Source organism: Podarcis raffonei, chromosome 7 (assembly GCF_027172205.1).
Source record: "Podarcis raffonei isolate rPodRaf1 chromosome 7, rPodRaf1.pri, whole genome shotgun sequence".
In the NCBI taxonomy this organism is placed as follows: Eukaryota; Metazoa; Chordata; class Lepidosauria; order Squamata; family Lacertidae; genus Podarcis; species Podarcis raffonei.
The window spans coordinates 27,779,113-27,802,984 of record NC_070608.1 but is presented as its reverse complement, the minus strand read 5'-3'; the positions used below and the strand labels follow the sequence as shown (position 1 = coordinate 27,802,984).

At 40.6% G+C, this 23,872-nt stretch overlaps 1 protein-coding gene across 3 annotated transcripts in view; it reads right to left on the bottom strand.

Moving 5' to 3' along the window:
• MMP16 (matrix metallopeptidase 16) overlaps window positions 1–23,872 on the bottom strand; it is a 172,614-nt gene that overhangs the window by 38,960 nt on the left and 109,782 nt on the right. For all 3 annotated transcript variants that reach the window (XM_053395711.1, XM_053395712.1, XM_053395713.1), the window contains 2 exons: window positions 21,134–21,295; window positions 17,102–17,316 (listed from right to left, as the gene is read on the bottom strand). In XM_053395711.1, coding sequence (XP_053251686.1) covers window positions 17,102–17,316; window positions 21,134–21,295 — 377 coding nt within the window. The remainder of the gene's footprint in view (window positions 1–17,101; window positions 17,317–21,133; window positions 21,296–23,872) is intronic.

The window sequence follows — 23,872 nt, the reverse complement described above, 5'->3', positions numbered from 1 at the left end:
AGTCCCACAGATCTAAGCAGTTGAGAAGGTTTATTAAGTTAATTAAGCCAGAAGCATTATCTCCGAAGAGCCCCTTTGAGTGTTTTCCCCTGATTGCATGTAAGTGACCCCTAGGCCTGCTCCACATGGACGTTTTGAAGAGCCATTATAATGTCTGCTGGTCTATCATGCAAGCAGGATGACAAATAAAAGGCAGGTGCTAAAATGCAATCTTCAAAAACATAAATAAAAGCTTTATTCGCACCAGTATTTCAATCAAACATTTAACAGCATTTAATTAAATAAATATGCAGGTCAAAGAATCAATCTTGCACTGAATGCGGGAAACCAGACTTATTTTGACATTTAACCACCTTGTACTACATTTCTCCCTTTTGTCAAAAGACAGCAGCAATGGTAGCATCTGTGCTAGCTACCAAGTTCTAGGACAAACACTTTCCTAAACAACAGTAATTTAAAGTAAGTTTTATCTTGGAAAGCTGCGCTCAGGGACAGTACCTCTTTCAGCAGGACCTCGTTTCAGTAGACCTCTTTCCTTTTTGTTTTTGTTGTGGGTTTTTAAAATTCATTTTTCTGTCTGAGCTTGATGGGAGTGAAAAGAAATTAAATGACTTCCCCAAGGCCAGAAAGAATTCAGCAGCTCAGTGTATATTACAACCATCACTGCCTCCACTCCAGTGTCCTTTATTCCAGCCAATAGACTCTGCAACTCTTACATATTCAGCCAAATGCCACATTTTATTAGTTTGATCTGAAGACCTGCTTAGAACAACCACGCTTCTGTATGATTTGCAAATTAGGCCACGTAAGATCAGGAGAATTGAAAAACAAGGGAATACCTGCACACAGAAAAGATGTCTCTTAGCAAAATCAGTTACGTTTTGGCTGACGTATCATAACCAGTTCCAAATATTAACTTGCCAGCATGCTTAGTTTATTTGTCCACACCTTTCATAGGCAACCAGGGACACCTACCGATTATTTCCTCCTTTCTTATAAACCAGTACCTTAGAAACTTTGTATTCTGCTTTCGCTACAGTGGAATAAAATGTCGAATTCAAGCCAGCAGAGCCAGCGAAGCTCTGAGGAATTTGGCCACCTTCCAGGTGCCCGGCTTGAATTCTTGTTGACCTCCTGTCTTCCTCCCGGCAAGATCAAGGGAGGTCTCCAATCGGCGATTCTTCCCAACGTGAAGAAGAACACACCATTCCTCCCCCTCCCATCCCAGGGAGGGGAAAGAGACAGACAGAAATATATTTACATGTCTTTATTCCTGTCTTTCCAGCAGTACAGAGAAACCATGTCTGTACCCTCTCATCACAACTGCAGAGAGAGAATAACTCCACCCATGTACTTCCAGTACAGGGTCATGTGACACTCTGAGCTAACATCCGGTGCTCAGTACACTGTCCCTTGTTCCCACGGTACAGTCCCAAAACATCCACATCCTGTTTACCATTCCAGCCACCTGGAGCTCGCTTCTGCATTGCTCCTTTTTCGTAACATAAAAAGCAGCCTGTTTCATAAAGCTATAGCAACCTAGGCTTGGTAAGTGGGTCAGAGCTGGATGGTTTTCCTGCCCGCAAGAATAATCATCACTCTGAACACTTCTTTTCAGAAAAGTCATGTGCAGAGCCATGCCACCTTTGCTTTAATAGTAGAAGCCAAAAGGCCTAAGGCTGGAGATGCATAAGATAACATCACAGTAATCTAAGACTGTGTTCCGTAGATGCCCTTCCAAGTCTACTTTCAAAACTGATGATATACCAGCAAACAAATGCTAGCTGAAGCCCTTCGGTTTTGCCCTTCTCTGCTGGACCTGTCATTTGCCACCTCTACTGCTCCCTCCACCCAACTATCATCTTCTAACCTCTGATAAGAGAAGTTTCTGGCAAAGCGTGTTCTCCAATAAATGAGAGCACGTGTTGTGGTGTGGGCCGCCGGGCCAGGCCTCTGGTTGCCAGGCAGGTTAATAGTTGTTGCCTGGCATTGGGATTGGATAACCGGGTTGCTGGGGCAAATTGTATGTTGCAAATTGGGTGGGTGGGACCATAGTCTTTAAATATCAGTGCACTCTGGTTTCTCTTTCTCTTTGCAGAGTGCATCGGATCACCCGCCCGCCCGCCCTCTTTTCCGGTTGACCTTGCTTTGCCTGTCATGGGGTCGTCTGCCTTGGCGCAGGGGCCTAGTAGGAATTTTGCCATTTGGTGATTGGCTGTGCCATTTGGTTTTTGCCTACTACTCAGCAATTCGTCACAACTTGTAATGTTGTGGTTAGGCATTGGTTATAATATGCTGGTGGTGGAGGGGTCAGGTTAGGCCATGCCTGCCCCTCCCGTTGCGCTGAAGGGAATTCTGTTAAAGGAATCCTGGGGCTTGCCATGATTTCGTCCAATCCCTGTCATGGGAGCAGGGCCGCCCAATCCCTGTCATGGAAATCCTTGTCATAGGACCGGGCCGGCAAGCTTTCGGGGAGCTGCTGGGGTGAGCGGCGTGGGTCCGACGCTTAGCTCAAATGATCCCCAAGTTAGACTTTCCCTTCTACTGGCTACCGATCGGACCTCGGGATGTCAGTTCTGTCCCAGGCGGGGGGACAGATAGTCATAACCAATGTCTAAACAACCACTCACTGATTTTGTATTTTAATAAAGTTGTGGCCAAAATAGTGCCCAAAAACCAAAACTAAATTACGTGTTATGTGTGAAGTTATTTGAGGGGTGGCCTGGGGACCTACACACGCAACTGGCTGGCAGGGTCTTGTTAGCATACCTCAGCTGGAGGTAGAAGAGGATTCAGAAATAGGTGAAGGGGACAGCAGTAGCAAACTATGGAGCCAGCAGGGAGCTGAAGGATTGAAGGAGTGTCTTCAAGTTGTTGGGCTATTTGACAACTCAGGTGGTATTATTATTATTATTATTATTATTATTATTATTATTATTATTAAACCTCAGTCCAAAGATCACAGGGTGGTTTTAAAAACACAAAAATGCATACCACAATAACAAACAAAAACAATACCCCCACCCCATTAATAATAATAATAAGAAGAAGAAGAAGAAGAAGAAGAAGAAGAAGAAGAAGAAGAAGAAGAAGAAGTAGTTATTTATACCCTGCCCTTCCTGGTTCAAAAACCAAGCTCAGGGCGGCTAACAACAAATTTTAAACACTTAATTGTAAAAGCAGCATAAAATACAGTATAAAAACATGAACAACAAAATTCAAATTTCAGAAATCAATTTAGGGGAAATCCATCTAATAAACATTAGATAATCACCAGGGCTAGCTTGCTGAATTAGTCAATTTAGAAAGCTATAGGTTGGCCAAAGGCCTGGGATGAATGTTTTTGCCTGGCACATATAGATATATAATGAGGGAGTCAGGTGAGCATCCCTGGAAGAGAGCATTATACAAGCTGGGGGTCACTGCAGAATGAAGCGAGCTTGAAGTTAAGTCTGAGCTAAACCAAACCCCTGACTTGGCAATCTTCTTTATAAATCACCCAGGGTGAAGACCTGTTTTCATGGCCTGCAAACATAGCAAACACTTTGTCTCATATTACATAGGAGGAGGAGGAGGTCGCATGCTCTTTTTGATGCCCCAGTTATCACCCAGAATGAAGACAATGTGCTGTGCTCTGAATTGGCCATATTTGTTCTCAAAGTGCTAAATCTAATAGACTATTTGACATAATTACATTCATAATGTGATTCTTGATGCAAACAGATTTTTTTTTTTTAAAAAAGTAAGCTTGCGAGGGGTCTTCCAAAGGACTCCAGGGACTCCAAAAATGTATTTGTGATGCCAAAATCTTCTTCTGTGAACAATCAGGACAGTTTTATTCAGAGCACCTCTGCAGAACCCCATCTAAATTATCTTTATTACATCTGTCTTGTTAAAAGCCAATATAAATAATGGTGGCTGCACTGATTCCCAGCCTGGTTGCTGGCACTGGTACAATCCCACAAACACTCCAATCTGATGTGAGTTGGGGGCATCAGACTGTATTATTTGGCTATAAAATAGAGGGGGGGACATATAAAAGGAAATAATATTGAAGATTAAGTCAAGGACTCGCCTTTGTATTCAGAATCAGTCTCCAAAATGCCAAGTCTACTAGCTACAGCTTTAGTGGGTCTTTGAAATTCCTATTGCTTGGTTTTTATAGGAACCTGAGTAAAGAACATTAGCTCTGTTGCTGCAATCTCACAAAGCCAATTGGATCTTTAAAGCAGTGAAATGGTCGAAGTCATTTCAAAGTAAATAGGGTGTAAATGTAAGTGATTCAAGAACTGGACAGCAATGGGGAACGCACACCTTACATCATTCATTTGATAACTGCAGGTACAGCTTTTCTACCTGCCTGCAGTCGTCATGGACCACTGCCTCTTAGTACATTAGAAGCATGACCCAGCACAACAGGAGTCAAGCTGGGAGGGGATAAAGACCATTCTGCACCGTTTTCATTCAATACAAGTCCATTTAGGGGATCAGCTGCACTATTTCAGCAGGTCCAATTCCTACCCTGCAGACACATCATTCCGTGCAGACTAAACAACTCTCATAGCTGACACCATGAACAGGCTACCTCCTCCTGAAGCACCCTTTCCCATCCTTGAGTCCCCAGATGTTGTTGCGTTACAACTCCCATCATCCCTAGAAGCAGGGCCAGTGGTCAGGGATAATGGGAGTTGTAGTCCAACTACACCTGGAGATCCAAGGTTGAGAAAGGCTGTCCTAAAGTGTCCTGGAGAATGAAGTCTCTGCCTTTTTCTAGGGTGCTTCCTGTGGTCCAGATGGCATGCTGCATCCTGAAGCCAGGAGCATGGGGTGCTGCCCCTTGAGGTTGGGACTACACATTACAACCAAGTTGTGGCCCGCACCAAAACCAGTTGTCCCAGTCTCTTTCTCCTCCCCCTCGTGTAACATTCAGAACATAGCATCATCATGTTTTGAAATCCCCTTCCAGTTGCTGGGGGAAGGAAATGCACAACGTGATGACATTATATCTCACCTTTCCTTTACTAAGCTCATAGGGGAGAGGGGAAAGAAGATGCGAGAAAGTGCCGGAACTGTGGCTTAGTGCCAGCAGACGAATTACATAGGTGGTGATCTTGCCTGAGTATTCAGACCTTTCAGATTCAAATTAAAAGGGACATCTAGAGGGTGACTGGCTATGCACTAACATTGGAACAAAAATGCTGTTGGAATTTAACTAAAGTTAAAGATTTAAATATACCCAGAGTATGTCGTATAACATTTAACAGTTAGATGCAGCAACTGAACTAGTCATAGCCCTCAAACAGGGACGTCCCAAGCATACCAAGACCACAACTACAAAAACGACTGTGGTTTTGCAGTTATCATAATGAATGAAATTGCCTGACTGGGATGGAATGCAACAGAAACCAAAGATCTGTGACTTGAGTGATGTCTTTGTTGAATTTTGGAAAGGTGTGCACAATTTTGATATCAATACTACCACCTCCTTTTCTAATTTGGTCATTTATACTCTTGACCCACATATTTTTATATATTTGTGATTTGTAATCATTAATATTGTTTAAGGATGAATAAACTAAAGCAAAGAAACCCTGAAACTTTCTCTCTTTTCAACACAAAGTGGCATGTCCTATTATTTCTTCCCCCTTCTACCTGTTGTAGCTACTTTTTTTCCATCTCTTGCCACTTTACAGATCCAGCTTTTTCCTTTCCTTTTTATTTCCACAGATAAGAAGCCTTTCATGTTCATCATTCCATTTTATTTCTCTCCTAAACCACTGGACCCCACTCTCTCTTATTTCCCACCAACAATCTAATCTTGGGTTCCCTGTTTCTAAATTTGTGTCCTGCAAGTTTGTTGGAACCCTAGTATGAAAAACTCAGCACATTTCATTAAAGAACTGAATTTTTAAGTCTTGGATTTAGAAACTCAGGCCATCTAAAAATATCTGTTTTCATCCAAATGAAACAAAATTGCAATTCAGTAGCACCAATCTATTAAAAATGCTTGTGTACTTCCATTTTTTCTAAGAATATATATTCAATATAGTTACATACTTGAGGATTAGTCATGCTGTGAATATAGATATGGAAACTAAATAGGAACTATCACGCAATCATACAATCAGACACCTGCTATGCTTCCAGTTAATCAGTGTTATTTTTGCAATACTTTCAATATGAAATCATTATTCATTTTTTCTACATAGCTGGTCAGTATATCATCATCATCATCATCATCATCATTAAGTACAACAACAGCTTTTACAGACTTTTTAAAAATGGAAACGTGTAATTTTTAATACCTGTGTAATGCTATTTGTATGTATGTTGTTTTATAAAGTAATGAATAAAAAACTGGTCCTTACTCCATGAAACTTGCAAATCTTACAAATTCACAATACGAACTTTGAACCCATGTAACCTAAATTGAAGACTGACCTCTATACTGACGCTTATGGACAATGAATACAATAATCCATTGCTGTATGTCAGAAGTAAGTTCCATTAAGTTCAACGAGACTTACTCAAGTAGCCTAGATAACATTGAATATCATTGCATGATAATAAGAAATATAGAGAACCAACATCCCTAGGAGGTCATCAATAATGTGAGAAAACATGGCTGGAATTACTTCCCACCAACGGCATAACAATGTACAGCACAGCTAGTTGTTTCAGAACTTGAACTGTCCATTGGACTGTCGATAACACTTAAAGTGTATGAGATACAGTGGTACCTTGGTTTGCAACCGTTTTGGATTACAACCATGTCAAATCTGGAAGTGCGTGTCCCTTTTTTTATTACAACCCATTTTTTTGGGAGGCCCCATTGGCGACAGTGTGCCTTGGGTTACAACCTGCTTTGGTTTACAACCGGACATCCAGAATGGATTATGGTTGTAAACCAAGGTACCACTGCATAGCAATATTGTTTGTTCGTAAGGACCTGATTGCCCAGCCTGATACTCCTTCTCAATGCTGGAGTGGATAAAAAGCTATGATTCAATAAAAAGATTTTCATTTTCTGACAACTGTTTTAAAATATCTTAATTCAAAGCTAAGGGAGTAATAATCTATGGATGACATTCCAGGAAATGGATTTAGGAAATGCCATTTTGTATATTAGTGTATCATTCGTGGAGCTCATCTAGGCCATTATCTACCTGAGCTCTGGGTTACCAAAGTCTGGGCTATGGCCATACTAATCAGAAGCACAAATAACAAGTTTCATCGATAATACTATTTCATCCATCCCACCACAGAAAAGGTCAATTTTTTTCTACATAAGTAATGTATTTCTCCTAAAAATGGAACACAAAAAAGGTTCTCTTAGCACATAGGTGTGGGAGTATGCAATTCTTCAGATATTTGGACCCCCAGCCAGTTAGGGTGGTTTGCATGGCAAAGCAGGAAGGAACAGTAATTTTACTGAAGAGTTTTTAAATAGACCTCTGAAGCCTTTGTCCTCGTAATTCCTATCCCTATCTGCATGTTCACACTTATCAGTGCCTTCCCATCTTCCACTGGGCACCCACCAACCCCCAAAATATACAGTGGTACCTCGGGTTACATACGCTTCAGGTTACAGATGCTTCAGGTTACAGACTCCGCTAACCCAGAAATATTACCTTGGGTTAAGAACTTTGCTTCAGGATGAGAACAGAAATCGTGCTCCAGCGGCGTGGCGGCAGCAGGAGGCCCCATTAGCTAAAGTGGTGCTTCAGGTTAAGAACAGTTTCAGATTAAGAATGGACCTCCAGAACGAATTAAGTACTTAACCTGAGGTACCACTGTACAGCTCACATACAAAGACATAGAAAACAGAGTGTGGGATTAACTGGATTCCAAGAGGAGGGTTTCACTTCCAGCCAAGCGTGAGGGGATGTTACGAACTATGCTTTTTATATCTTCTGCAATTAATCAAGCTTATGTTTTGTAAAATTGTGTTAATCTTCTATGATCACTACAAGCTTTAAAAAGAAAAAAAAATCCAGTTATAGGAACATTTGCTACAAATTATGTAAGGGGTACTCTAATAAATTATTTTTCATTCAGAAGTCCTCTCCCATCTTTGAATGAGCTTGATTAATTAACATAAATAGGGATAATACCTCTACAGCTGAATGTATTATAGTGTTATACTATTTCGAGAAATATGTACATGCCCATATGTATTATTCAGATGTAAATGCAACTGAAACTAGAGAAGTGTTCCCAAGGGAGTGAAAGCAACGCCATTAAAGATGCTGTTCTGAAGGAATTGTCTGAAGCTTGCAATATTTCCAAATGCAACAAGACAAGCACAACAACTAAATGAAGACTAACAGTGGTCAGAGGCCATTATGTGCTTCGCTCCCTTCCATGCCAGCCCACGAAAACAAAACAACATCACACATTGCACAGAAAATAGTGCTAGCTAAAACTCAAAATTAAATGCAACTAGAGCAAGGGCAAACTATGCAGAATTAATTATACCGTATTAAGAAGCAAAAGTTAACATGGACACTATAGTCACATCCACACCATGCACTGAAAGCATATGTTAAGATTCCTGCTCCGTGATTGCAGTCATGAGATTGTTGTCTATCACATAATGGTGTATGTTTTGACTCCACAGAGTGGGAAGTGACGGAGACAGGATGCTTGTGTTACTGTGTTCCGTGAAGTGGGACTATTGTCCTTTGTTCTTTCTCTTTCCTGTTTGATACTGAAGAGGAAGGAGATGAGTTAAGATGCTCTGAGTATGTATATGAAAATAAATGTAGATTAGCCAAATGCTGAGCTACTGAGTTCTGTTACATGAACTGTGATAACTCTGGAGGTCCCTAAGTGTGCCAATGTCTGTTGGCATCAGTTGCTATGATGTTCGGGCAGAAGAAAGCTTTTGAAGCTCCCAAACGATCAACCAGGAGGGAGAGAACATGCCAGTCGGGCATGTGTCTCTACCAGGGTCCTACTCGAGAGTAGGACGACTCCTGACAGCATATGGCTCCCCTCCAAAAAAATATATCCTGGGAACTGTAGTTTGTTAAGGATGCTGGAAATTGTAGCCCTGTGGGAGGTGAACTACAGTTCCCATGATTCTTCTTTTTTGGGGGGGAGTCCATGTGCTTTCATTGCATGGTGTGGATGTGACTTATGGTAAGACAAGGAAAACAAAGAATAAATCAATTAGGGAAGGACTGGGGTTTAAAGAAATTTCAAAATGTGCAATAAGGAATGGTCAGATGTAACTCAATTTCTAGTGTAGGCACTGAGGAAACTCTTACAGACCCCAATCTTCTTGAAAGTAACTGGTCTCCAAAATTACAGAGTAAGGAATGGATGCCTACTGTTTATCGAGTGATTCAATAAAGGGGTGGAGTTAGTGATTTTTCAGAGTGGGAGCAAAATTTCTTGAGGTTCAGTGTCGGTGGCAGCAGTTCTGCGTTTTTTTTGGGTTTTTCGAAGGGGTAGGATAGGACTTCTGCCTTAGTGTCAGTGAACATTTTCTCTGCAGCCACTAGCTACTATTTTCCCCACCAGAATGATTTCACTTTGTACCACAGCATTTGTGGAAATAGTAGCAGTTGCTAGGAGGTGTTGCCACCACCCTCCCAAAGCTCCTAGAACAGAACTTTTTTACAGAGGAAAGTTATGTTGCTGCCACTACCAGAGAAAACAGCAAAATATAATAGGTTGTCAATTTCTGCTGCTGCTAAGGGAAGGCCTACTGAATATTTTTATTTATTTTTATTTATTTATTTATTTGCTGCTTCCTAAAAAGAACGTCCCCACCAGATTTTTTTGGGGGGGGGGAATCATTTCCCTTGAATGTTGAGCAGAAAGTTCTCCATTGAGAACTTTAGTTCAGACCTTATTCCTGGTGGTCTCTGGGGTTGTCTTGCAGATTCTCCAACTCCCTGTGTGATTGGGTTGAAGCACTCAATAAGAAGCAGCCAGATATCATGGCTGTAAATGCAGCTTCTGAATAAACCACAGCGCCTTCCTCTCTAATCAATGTATTTAGTATTAGGGTCTAATATATTGAATGGAAAAGCCAAGAGAACAAGGGTGTAAAAACCCTGAAGTGTTACTGTTACTTACACTTCCTAGAGTGCTTCTAGAGGCAATTCCAATTGCTTCTCAAAATGTCTACCTAAATTAGTTGAAAGGCTATCGTTTTGTAGTAACAAGAAAATTTAATTAAGCCTTGTGCTTGACGTGCTCTTGCAATTATTCCCCTTGGTTCCATTATAATGTATTTTAATACTACAAGATAACACTTGTTTGTGGTAAAAAAAAACCTGAAGAAACGTCTCAGTGTAATTTTAGATTATTCCTCGCTGTGAATATTTGTAATTATTTTTGTCAATTATGCACTTTTTTTGTTCTCCCGCCAACAGAATATTTTTAATCAGTTCATGCAGTGAACAGATTTGAAAGCAACCTTTCCCCTAGGCCCCTTAAGCAAGCTGATTCCTAAGAATATAGAATATTTTCGATGAGATCTACATTTGATCTATACTAAGAGCGATTTTGTTTGACTAATTACACAGACCTTTGGGGATGCAGAAGCACCACCTTCGAATAAAACATCAGCTAACCTTTTGATCTTTGCTAGACATGTGTCTGTGCATGTAGCCGCTGCTAAAGGAATCAAAATGGATTTCTGTGAAGCTGTCTATTATTTCTATTAATTTCTGAATTGCCTTTCACATGAGTCTCAATGTGATCTGGAAACGTAACATAAAAACAACTGACAGCAAAATTAGGTTAAAGATACAAAATCTTTGTGCAACAAAAATATATCCAGTTTCAATAGTAGTATAATACTATAATAGTAGATACCTGTTGTATCTCATAATTAAGGGACTAGAAACCAGGTGCAGGATGAAATCTTCTCTTAGCACAGTCCCTCAAATTTCCACATCCTACTGAACTTTGCCTTGTCTCTCTGTTGCATTAATCATGGTTAATGCTAACCAGAATTTCACCCCAAACTAAGAACTATCGTATGTAGCCATTTTCAATCACTGTTTTCAAATCCCATGCAAATTATTATTATTATTATTATTATTATTATTATTATTATTATTATTAATTTATTTATTTTATTTATACCTCGGCTATCTGGCTGGGTTTCCCCAGCCACTCTGGGCGGCTTCCAGCAAAATATTAAAATACAGTAGTCTGTCAAACATTAAAAGCTTCCCTAAAGAGGGCTGCCTTCAGATGTCTTCCCACCTCTGTCATCTTCCACTGACCTATTGGCAGTGTCAGCGCTAACTCTCCCTCCGACATTGTCCTCTACTCCAGGCACGTCCAACTCCCAAGAGACTGGGATCAGTATAAAAAAGTATAAAAGTATATACTTTTATAAAAAAAACACTGACAGTGTTCTATGCATTGTCATTGGAGGGAGGAGGAGCATACGTGGGGTGGGTGGATTGCCCAGAGTTATTGAGGGGTGTTTTTAGGAGGGTAGTGCCCAGGGTTGTTGAGCACTTTTGGGGGGAGGATTGCACACAGTCTTTTAGCTTTTTCCTTGTAACTTTTTGTACACGGTAAGGATCCCATGATCTACCAGGAGCAGCTAGGGATCTAATGGCAGCTCGCGATCTACTGGTTGGACATCCCTGCTCTACTCCCTCAAGCAGCTGCTACAATCTCTGAAACTCCACTCCAGAAGAGCAGCAGGGCTGCAGGAATAGTGAAGAGTTTGGATTTGATATCCCACTTTATCACTACCCGAAGGAGTCTCAAAGCAGCTCACAATCTCCTTTTCCCTTCCTCCCCCACAACAAACACTCTGTGAGGTGAGTGGCACTGAGAGACTTCAGAGAAGTGTGACTAGCCCAAGGTCACCCAGCAGCTGCATGTGGAGGAGCGGAGACACAAACCCGGTTCACCAGATTAGGAGTCTACCGCTCTTAACAATTACACCACACTGGTTCTCACCACACCAGTAGGTCTTGAACTGTTGAGACCATCTCTGCTTTAAGAATAAACCCCTGGTGCCTTTGGTGTTGTGTGGAGTCCATCATTTCAACAGCGGATGCAACTGGGTGGGGAAGAGAGCTGCAAACGAACTCCAGATGTGTTTCAGTGCAGTCCTTGCTGGATTTTTCCGCAACTGTACTAATGCCACAAACTGACCACGTGAAAAGAAAGATTCTCAAAGCACACAACTCCAGTTTTTTGGGTGGGTCACACTGGCAATAGATATTAGCAGTGGAAGGGGTGATTACAATGAACACTCCCAAGAACAGAGGCAGTCTAGCTATCCATGTTGGAGCTAGAAAGTGGGGAGAATTTCCAAAATAATATTTGGCTGTTAAAGGCAACCTTCGGCCGAATTCCCAAGGAAACCTCCCTGCCCTGTTTGTCCAGGCAGATAAGGAGATGATGTCAGTATGAGGTACTCAAGATATCAGGCAGTCTGAGGGGAGCAGGTGAGGGGGGGAAGCTTTCATAAAATTAACCATGGTTTGATAATCTGTGGGACAATTTGTGGTTTTTTTATGTGAAACTATATATAGCCACTATAACTGTATTATTAGGGTATGATATTTAATTTTCATGGCTACATTAGATGACTGCCTGCTGAAAGTCCAGCTGATTCTATTTCACTTTTGCGTTCATTATTCTAAAAAAAGATCACTAATTGTTTCTTTCAATCGCTCAAAAGTAAAACCCGCTTACGTGTGCGTTCTGTGCAATTTTGACCTTCTCTCTAACTGCCACACAGTTCAGCAGTAAAATGTACTGCTCCACTACTGGAATCCACAGTTTTTATTTGAATAACATACTTCTGTAGAAATTTCCCAGGCTTCTATTGACAGGCCAGACATTCACAGAGTCAAGCAATCACAAGACAGCTCTATTAACAATCTTGAAGAGGTATGGGATAAATAAATACCTATCACTTTAGAAACAACAATAATAAAATACTGGTGCTTTTCCTTCCCTCCTCAATGCCACTTTATCCTCCATTCTTAATCTTTAATTTCCTATCCCCAAATCCCTTTATAGTGAAATTACTAATCTGCTAATGAGAAACAGCATATTCATCAAAACCAATTAATGTCATATTGTTTGCAGTGATACCTTCTCTCTCTACCCCCTTTCCCTTCAGTTTAATAGGGCTGTTGCTGTTAATGCTCAATCTAAAATGGAATTTTAATTACATGCACAGAGTTTCATATGAAAGATAGTGCAGACTAAACTAATGGGCAGAGGTGACGACAGCTACCATTTCACCGCAATAAAGTCAAATTTGGCCTGTCTTACATTGCATGAAAAAGACGTTGCAATGTTTCTTGACAGCTGCAGTGATAGGAAACATATTTTGCTTGAATTGCTGAAGGAGCACACATTAATTCTTCACAAAATATTTTGTTGCTAGCCAAAGAATACTCTTTATGGTGAAAATAAAGCAGGACTCTATAGGCAAGCCAGTGTGCACATTAGATTTAATCTGCTAGGAGCCCTGAGGCTGCCTGCATTCAATGCGAGTCCTACTTAGAGTAGACCCATTGAAAATAATGAACAAAACTAACTTAGGTCTATTAATTTCAATGGGTCTACTTTGAGTAAAACTTAAGCGACTACAACGCCTGGTTTCAAAATCCCACTCAACCATGAAACTTATTGAGTGGCATTGGAACAAGCTATTGTTTCTCAGTCAAATCACTTCACAAAGTAAAATGGAAAACCACCAAAAGCACATTGAAAGAAGGATTGATAGACAAATGGATAGACTGAACAGTACTCGAAGAGGGAAGCAAGGGAACAGGGATGATTTCAAAGTTGGAATAAAAAGGAAGTGGGTAGCCTAGCCTATGTACAATTAAACCCACCCCAAAAGATGATGCATAGCATCCCACCTCAATCCAAGCAGGGAGCCACTGACCTGCTCTTCTGCATAAGCCGCAAATAATGACCAAGCACCATCCTCTTGGGTAATTTGGAACACTCATGTTTTGATTTCACGCCAAACCACTTAGAAGTTAGACTACAGTCAAGCATTTAACATTTTGTTAAATAAATAAAAACAAATGCATAGTACTAAATGTATAGTACTACTTTGAACTTATGCTGGATATAAAGATGGTTGAATTGTATATAACAACTGAACAGGCACAAAAAGACAACGATGGGTGATATTCAACTAAGTTTTACTCTGAGTAGAACCACTGAAATTAATGAACCTGACTAAGGACCATCAATTTCAATAGGTCTGAATACCACCCCAGAGTTGTGCATTATGACCATTTATCAGGTAACTGAATACCATACAGTATTTTAAATCAATGGTATCAATTTATTGTTCTTTCCTCCTATCTATCTATCTCAACCATTTACATACTGCTTCACACCTCAGTCTGTAAGTCAGGTCTGGGGAATCTTTAGCTTACCCCATGGCCAGCCTTGCTAGGGCTGGTGGGAGTTCTAATTCAGCAACAACTGGAGGTCCAAAGGTTCCTCACACCTGCTCTAAGTAAGGTAAAGCTAAAGGTAAAGGGACCCCTGACCATTAGGTTCAGTTGTGACCGACTCTGGGGTTGCAGCGCTCATCTCGCTTTATTGGCTTTATTGGTACAGCTCCTGGGTCATGTGGCCAGCATGACTAAGCCGCTTCTGGCAAACCAGAGCAGCGCACGGAAACGCCATTTACCTTCCTGCCAGAGCAGTACCTATTTATCTACTTGCGCTTTGATGTGCTTTCAAACTGCTAGGTTGGCAGGAGCAGGAACTGAGCAACAGGAGCTCACCCCGTCGCAGGGATTTGAACCGCCGACCTTCTGATCAGCAAGTCCTAGGCTCTGTGGTTTAACCCACAGCACCACCCGTGTCCCTTAAGTGAGGTAGGGTAAGGTTTAAAAAGTTACAATAAAAATAAAATCAGTTATCCATAAGATCAGAAAACATACTTAAAATGCCTGTTGAAATTAAAAATAAAACTTCTCATTAGGTGATGCACATTCAAGAGTGGGGAGGCCTCTCTGATCTCAACAGGGGTTCCACAGAGTTGGGCCCAGAGTACTGAACACATGGCTCCTGGTGGATACAAGCCGTACATCTGGGCCATGAGGGATCCTCTGAAGACCTCAGTGACCGATTGGGGATATAAGGAGTCAGGCACTTAAAGTATCCTGGACCCAAGATGTTAAGAGTCTTGTAAATGTATAATAAATGCAATGTATAATAAATTCACCATTTTAAGGTAAATTCGCATGAACCCTTCCCAGGCAGAAAGTTCAATTGAATTAAATGGGGCTTACTTCTTAGTAGACCTGTATACCATAATCAGTCAAATGAAACTAGTCTGCCTTAATAAATACTGTTATTATTTTATAATTAAAAGATAGAACCTGGATAGAAATTACAATTGATCTCTTTGTCTAAAGTCACAGGCATAGGCAAGGAATAAGATTAGTATTAGTGATGCACTGAATAATTTAGCTGTGTGTAAAACAAATTAGGGCATGTTCCTTTGTTCATAAGATGGATGGTGCAACAAAGAGGTAGGTATTTTAATATCCTGCTTAATGTCAGCTTAGAAAATGAGATTCTTCCTTAACCTTTCTGCTTCATTCACAAAGATGGATGGCCACAAGGCCCTACAAAGAAAAGCACACAAATGTTTGAGGAGATGATTCAAAGAGTTGGGGCATCTCTTAGAAGTGGGAATCAAAGAAGTCACAATTTTAAAAAAGGAAAATATGCTTTTTATGCTTTCAACTGAATACCTGAAATGAAATTATATAGAATCACCTACCTACGAGTTATCTATTTTTTGAAAAGGAGTAACCACAGGAAACCATGACGTACATTCTGTTAAGTGGCACTATTATGTAATGCTTAGTTACCTAAAGCATTTCAATTTAATCAACTCCAAAATGCTTTAACTCTTGAGATATTATCACTGAAACTGACACATTTGCAATGAGTCCTGTTACATATTATGCAAAATGGCAGAATCACCTGTGTTGAATCACCATTGGCTGTGGATTATGGCGGAAAGTACCGATGCAAGTCCATCAGTCCACTTGATGTACACTGCCAATCTAAGGTTACTTCTATGGAGAAGAAGCAACCAATCCTCCAAGGGGTGGCATTGAATTGGTATTGAGAACAGAATTTCAGTCAGTAGGAAGAAGACGAACATTCATACATCTGATCCTTTCTTTCTTCTTTCTTTTGTTCACACAAAGTCTCTTCCCATACTTCCTGGAGTATATCAACATTCATTGTAGGAAAGAGTCACCAACCTTTTTAGGTAGGTGGGCACATTGGGATTTTTCAGCTAAATAATGTAGATTATGTTCCTACGCTTAATATGGAGAATTTGCAGAACACTATCCCTCAGAAAACTCATTGAACGTACTGAATGATACATTTTGGCAACATCACAGGGTGGTGTGCCAGATCGATATTCTTTTCCAGGAATGAGATTTGCTTTTGTTTGTTGTGTTTGAATCATTAGTGAAATCTTTGCTCCACCATGGCTGCCCAAAAGGCTTTCCAGTCCACAGGATGTCACCATATGGATGCATCTCCAAACAATATGACAACCGAGCCAACCAAAGAGCAGCAACAGCACAAAAAGCCCACAACACCTGTGAAGGGCCTCTTATAACACAGGCTTCCACTAGAAAAAAAACGTATCAAGGCAAGCACAGCACAATGACAAACAGCCTTTATAAAGGGACTGATCTAATTATAAAGTTAAATTACAGGGTTCTTGTAAAGAAAACACAATAACAGCAATGAGCCTGGAAGTGGCTAAGTTCCCAACAAAATCATCCCTATTAGCTTCTATTCATGACTTGAATTATGCCTTTTTATCTCTGCACAGCATTCAGCATTTACTTACCATTAAATTTTGAAGCATTGCAACTTTCTGCTGACATTAATTCATTCCCCAAAATAGAAGACTCCAGCCTTTCCTCTGTTAGACATTTAAGCCATTCAGGTGCTTATTTCCTTGTTTCTTTCTTGAACTTTAGAACAGCAAGAAAGCTCAGGAGCAGAGGCATGATGAATGAGAGGCGGTTTTCGAAAAGGCAGAAATGTTGTCACTTAATCTAACAATAAAAGAGCAGCCTCCTACCTTGAAAACAAACATTTCCCGACGAAGAATGGCTAGAGTGTTAAAATTTCCATCGCAGATGTTGGGCTTGGCTCCAGGGTAAGAAGGCTTGTCTCCTGTGGGTGGCCGTGGAGGTTTAGGCCTGTCATTCTTCCGTGGATCTGCTGGAGGGACAGAACGATGTGGGGGCACTGTTGGCAGAGGTCTTGTTGGTGGCGGGAGTTTGTCAGGTGGCCCTTTGGGGGAAAAAAATGATACTAGCAGATTAACGTCTAGGAGACTGCATACTGTTCAGTTGATGATGCCATGAGCTGAATTGCACAGGAGCTGCAAATTAAACCCACACGAAACAAGCAAATTTGCACAGAAAATCTGGCAAATAAAGGGAGCTGGTATCTCAACAGTGGCTTGCTCGTGGCCCTTAAAATTATGGTGTGGCTGAGTTCCACAGCCTTTATCGCCAATCCTACCAATTAATTGGGATGGAAATGTTCAAACAGTAATCTGCAGTTAAAGCTTAAGTTAATTAATCACACTTGAGTAGCTGATTAGAGCTTGCAGCCCTGTAACTTTTTCCGTTTTTCTTTAAAAAAAATGATTGCTAAACTTCTTAGCAGCAAAGATAAGTCTTAATACACGGTAGCAAAAAATGTCTGCTGCCAGTGTATTTCCTTCTTTACTATAAATTGGGAAATGGACAAATTGGAATTACTTGCTAGCTTCAAGGCCAGACTACTCACACTGAATTAATTAGATCTAATCAACTTCGCATAATTCCGGTCATGCTGAATGTGCATAATTTGGGTTACTGAATTTTTGCTATTTTGATTTGCTGTAAGTTACCAGTAGCTCCAGCTATTTTATACTGCCTTGTTCACTGAAGCCAAATCATACTTAGGGCAACCACTACTCTCCCTGGACAAGAAGTTCTCAAAGAAGAACCTGTGTATAACTGATTCTGAACAGCTGGTGCCTGATTAAAATTGGGATCTAATGTCTAGTCATCACAAATAGTGGCTGAGGAGGCAAACTTGTGTTTGGACTGCATCATTCTAGACTGCAGGTTTCACTGAACATCCGTTTCCTCTGCCAAGGAAGCCATCACTGTGGTTTACAAAAGTATGCATGGTGTGAAATAAGTGGAGATAGGCATTTCTCTTCCTCTCTAAGAAAACTGCAATTTGCAGTCATCCACTAAAATTGACTGGCAGTAGATTCAGGGAAGACAAAAACAATGTGTTTCTTCATGCAAAATGTCGTTAAGTTGTGGAATCTCCCGCCACAAGATATTTGCCAAGGACAATAACCTGTGGGTTAGAGCAGGTGTGGAGAACCTTTCGCTCTCCAGACATTACTGAGCTGAAACGTCAGTCACCACTGACCATTGGCCATGTTTGCTGGGGTTGATGAGAGGGCAATATCTGGAGGGCCAAAGGTTCCCCACACCTGGATTGAAGGATTTCATTTGACAGGTCCATGGATACTCTTTCAATTGTCATGGTGAAATGAAGCCACCAGGTTCAGAGTGCTGGTTGCTAGAAGGCACTTCGTAGTTATGGTGTCATGCCGTGGGGTGGGGGACCAAAGGTGGTTTACATTTTTAAACTACTAAAACAAATACAAAATATAAAACGAAGAGTGACAAGAGCCAATGGTATGTGATTCTTGGCCTGGGCTTCCTTACTTCTGCTGGTCAGGGATGCTGGGAGTTCTAGCCCATCTTAAGTCCACTCTGGGTATGACATAGTTGAATACAACCCTAAATACTTATTGACAAAACCTGCATAACAACTATCCTTAACAAGTCACTGATTCAGTCCACAGCTTCTTACCTAAGGAAACCAATGAACCAGTGAACAATATTTAATCTAAACAGTAAAACAAAGGCCATTGTTGATTTTATCACTGTGGCAGCAGAATCAGGTATCTTCTAGGAGACAATATCTGGTTGAAAAATGCTAAATCCAAACTAAAGTTTCCACGTGCTATTTGCTAGTGATGTCATGTTTAACTTCCCAAGGGCAATAAAACGCTTCAAAGTACAGCTTACAGCTGCTAGATACTGGTATTTAGTATGAAGGCAAAATAACCTTGTCTGGCCCTTCTGTCTAGACTCATGAGGTCATAGAAAACATCTTCTTCTGCTTAACCACACAGGAGAAACCCAACCATTTAATTTCCTCTGTGGAACAGCCTGGATATGATAACACATATGCAACAGAGTGGCATCTACCATGCTGCTCCTATATAATCTTATATCAATGCACCCAATGCTTAGCACCCAGTTCAACAGTGCACATTGGAGCAAGAGAATATTCCTCTCTGCCTGAAGCGGCTTGCATACTAAAAAAACACACACATATTTCTCAGAAAAGAAAAAAGTAAAGGACAGAGAAAGAGGAAGGAACAGCAAACATTATGGTGCAAATAAAAGTCTTAAACAGAAGTTTAAATCAAACTTTAAAATACAAGAAGCCACAATGAATAAATGAACAGAATTCAAAGATGTCAGAAGGCAAATAAAAAAATGGCAGTGCTGATCCTACACCATTTTGGTGGCACCTGGAGTGGGGGGCGAGTGCAAACCCAAATGATGTGTCCATCCTCATCCCATCCAATGATATGTGTTTGCTGAATTTATCTCTGCATGGATCTAAATTGCATGCAGAATATTTGAAAACCTTTGGGCAAAACTCAACCCTGAAAAGGGTTGTTGTGGTGATTTACTACCTTAGCAGTGGTATCGGCTCATTATAAATACTACTTGTTATGCTTATCTTTAGGGGGATGATCTGGCATTTCTAGTACTTAATGGAGAGAAGAGCTCAATTTGCCTGGTGTGAAAGAAAAAAGGGAAATTATCTGTAAGGATATATTGGAATGAGTGAAGAGAGGAGCTCAGTTGGTAGAGCATGGCTCTCTTAAGCTCAGGGTCATGGGATAGAGCCCCATGTTGGGTGAAAAGATTCCTGCACTGCAGGGGGTTGGACTAGACAATCCTCACAGTCCCTTCCAACTCCACAATTCTGTGATTCTGTGAGTCAACTGCAAGCATGTGCTTCAGTGAAGCAATCAAATGGAAAGGATGACTGGAGTGAAGAAGGACCAGGAGCTGAAAACAAATAAAGACTAAGCCAATGGTTTGTCCTGGAGGAAGTCAGCTTACTATGTTTCTAAGATGACTAGAGCAGATATAAGCAATAAGATAGAAGAAAGAGGAAAGAGAAGGGCAAAGGAAAGAGGAAATATTAATATTTTAAGAGAAGTCTAGGTTCTCCTTGAATAAAAAATATTTGTACTACTTGGTTAAATATTGAAGAACATTGTTGCTGTTAAGTGTGGATTTCAGTTCAACTTGTGAACAGTATTTGAAACATGGTGGTTTGGCAAAAGCCCTTGGCTTTATCTCAACACAGAATCAAAATCCCTTCAAGGAAATGGATACAAACAACAAGAACAAATAGTTATTGTAGTTTGCATGTTCATATTTGTTCAGTTGTAAGCACAACCCTCAAGCTACAAAGTCTGACTCGAAATTGTAAGGTAATTCCCAGAAATGTTTAAGAGACATCTACCCCTCCTTTTAACGTTCTAAATATGCTCTAATGCAGGCGTCAGCAAACTTTTTCAGCAGGGGGCCAGTCCACTGTCCCTCAGACCTTGTGGGGGGCCAGACTATATTTTTTGGGGGGATGAACAAATTCCTATGCCCCACAAATAACCCAGAGATGCATTTTAAATAAAAGGACACATTCTATTCATGTAAAAACACACTGATTCCCAGACCATCCGCAGGCAGGATTTAGGAGGTGATTGTGCCAGATCTGGCCCCCGGGCCTTAGTTTGCCTACCCATACATGGAGCTTTTAAACAAGTGGATTTCCCCATTCACTTCAATGAAGGGAACAGATAGTGTGCACACAAGGAGTGCATAAGAAGATGTGCAACCTTCAATGGATGCATAGTGTGCACAACACTGTAGGAGTGTATATATCTGGAAGTGACCCATCCCCATTAAAAAATTTTAATATTTTAAAGAAATAACCAGCATACCATATATCTTTTGGATTCCCTGCAAATCATCATTAGGTAGTTTGAAGTTGTCGGTTTCCATGTACTGGTAAAATGGAGCCATGATGGCAGTAGGGTCATTTGAATGCTCCAGACCCAAAGCATGTCCCAGTTCATGAACTGCAACTAGAAACAAATCGTTCCCTGGAGGAAAAGAAGAAAGAAAGAGGAAAGTTTCAAAACTGCCTTATCAATGCATTCACTGTATTTGACACAAAGCACTTCTTGAATGACTTCAAACCATTTCGTCTACAGTTTAGACATGACCACCCCACACTTCCTCAGGCTCCCTGCTTTATGAGTCAAAAGCTTCCAAAGGAATCTTAAGTATGCTCTTCTTCTGTGTGATTGACTCGTGTGTGGCTGACTATACGTGTGATGCTGGGAAATAAATAATAATAATTTGATTCAAACCTGGAAAAGGTGGGAAAAAGCTGGAGAGTCCTCTTGGTTCATGAGGAGACTCTCCCCAGAGCCCAAAGATGACAGCAGTGAGGGAGGAGAAAACCCCAAAGGGACGGGACACAGTGGGGTTTTGTTTTGGCTATCCAGTCTCCCCACCTAGCTGTGAATGCATGTGCTAGCACATCCTCCAGCCAGCCCTAGAGCAACAATTCTAATTGTGGATATTTATGGATACAGTATTTTTGGTCTGGATTGGAGAGAGTGTGGCAGAGAGGGAGCTTAAAGAGTGTTGAGAGGGTGCTCCCCACTCATGCAATTTTCACTTATTTGTGCTGGGCCCCTGAACATAACCCCCATGTAAGTGGGGGAAAACCTGTACTGAAAAATGTAATGAAAGTGAAAAATAATAATAATGATTTCCACAACTATATTTTTGAAGTTTTTTAAACATCTGGGAGCAAACCTTTCATGGTAAGGACATAGTGAAAAGTAGCCTTGCTTGCCTTCATAAAGCTGCATATTTCATAACAAAGGCTATAGTAAGTAGTAACAATTCATCAAGTATATGAATGCAAGCTTATTTGCCAATTATTATCATTTATTAAATCTGGATACTGCCCTTCATTCGAAGATCACAGGGGATCTCATTTTGTAAAAATACAAAATGAGAACATAAAATACATAATGAAAACAAGAACAAAAGCAAACCAAAAACCACCTTCCCACAACACATTTAAAAGGACAGAATATTAATCAGCAAAAGGCTTGGTTACAGAGAAACATTTTCGCCGGTGCCAAAAGATAAGCAATGAAGGCAGCAGGTGAGCCTTACCCCAAATATCCCAAATTGGAGAAGTGCTTACAAAAGCTGAATAATGACATATTACCATGTTAAGTTTCAAGAACCCCAGAACTAGACTCTGCAATACAACTGGGGGACTTATTTTCAAAGCACAAGTTTCACAAATGAGTGTACCAATATATGTTTCAAACGATGCTTTCAAGATCCTGGGCAGCTGAAGTAGTGGTATGTGATGATGATTGTTGTTATTTAAAAAATTAAGTCTGTTTTGTTTTATGAATCATTCCCTCGAAGCACCATTTTATCAGAGTTCAAGGTCGCTCTTCCGAATTAGAGCATAGGGGGACAGACTAAATTAACCAAGTGTTCACAATGATGAGAAAGTCAAGGGGAATTTCAATAGAAATTGAATTGACACTTCCTTGCTTGGATTTAGCTGGTTTGTTTCCTCCCGGAGCATTGTCTCAAAGCTATTTCATTGTCTAAATGAATATACACAATGGGCTTATATGTGAGCCAAGTTTATTCTACTTTACTGTTGTCCTGTCTACCTGTAAAGCCATGTGAAGCTAAATGACTCGGTATTTTATTTACTTTATATATAGTGTTAATTTCTGGATGAAATCCCCTCAAGGTGGAAAAGGATGATATAAAATTACATTACATTCAAAGCTTTGTAATAATAATGATACCATTAATGCAAAGGGGTATAGTTTAAGGTACACACAGCCAGGACTTTGCTGAAGCTAAGCAGTACAGGATCTGGTTTGTGCCTGAATGGGTGACAACAGCAACAGATGTAAGGTTCTGCACTTAGACAGGGAGAACTACTGGCAAGGACCAGCTGCACAAATATAACTACTGGCTTGCCAATAGTACATGTGAAAAGGATCCAGGGGTTTTAGTGGGCCACAAGCTGAATATGAGTCAACAGTGTGATGCAGTAGCGGGGGGGGGGGTAATGCTATTCTAGGCTGCAACAACAGAAGTATAATGTCCACATTGGAGGGCGTTGCAGTGCATTGGACTAGATGACTATTTGAATCCCTTCCAACTCTACAATTCTATGATTCTATGAACCTGTGAACCATAGACATACCACCTTGGATTCCATGAGAGAAGAAAAGCAAAATATAAATTTAAGAAAGAAAGAAAGGTCAAGAGCAGTTCTTTCAACTGGCCCTGGAAACACACTAGTATAAGGCCAACGGGCACAAAATTGATTTAAGGTGTTCAGACCTCTTAGCCCCAACAAGCACTCAAACAGCCACATTGTGCGAATGAGTTTGATTCTAAAGAAGACATAATTTTATTCTATCTTTATGTTGACCATTATTACATCACTGGATGTTTGAAGGCATTCAGGAAACCTGATAAACCACGAACAAACAGCAAAAATAAATCCTAGTTTCCAGTAACGAGCAAATAGCATTCCTCCCGTAACTACTTTAACCCACTGACTTCCTCTATAGGCAGTTAGGCAACCTGCGAAATTTACATTCCATGCATTCATT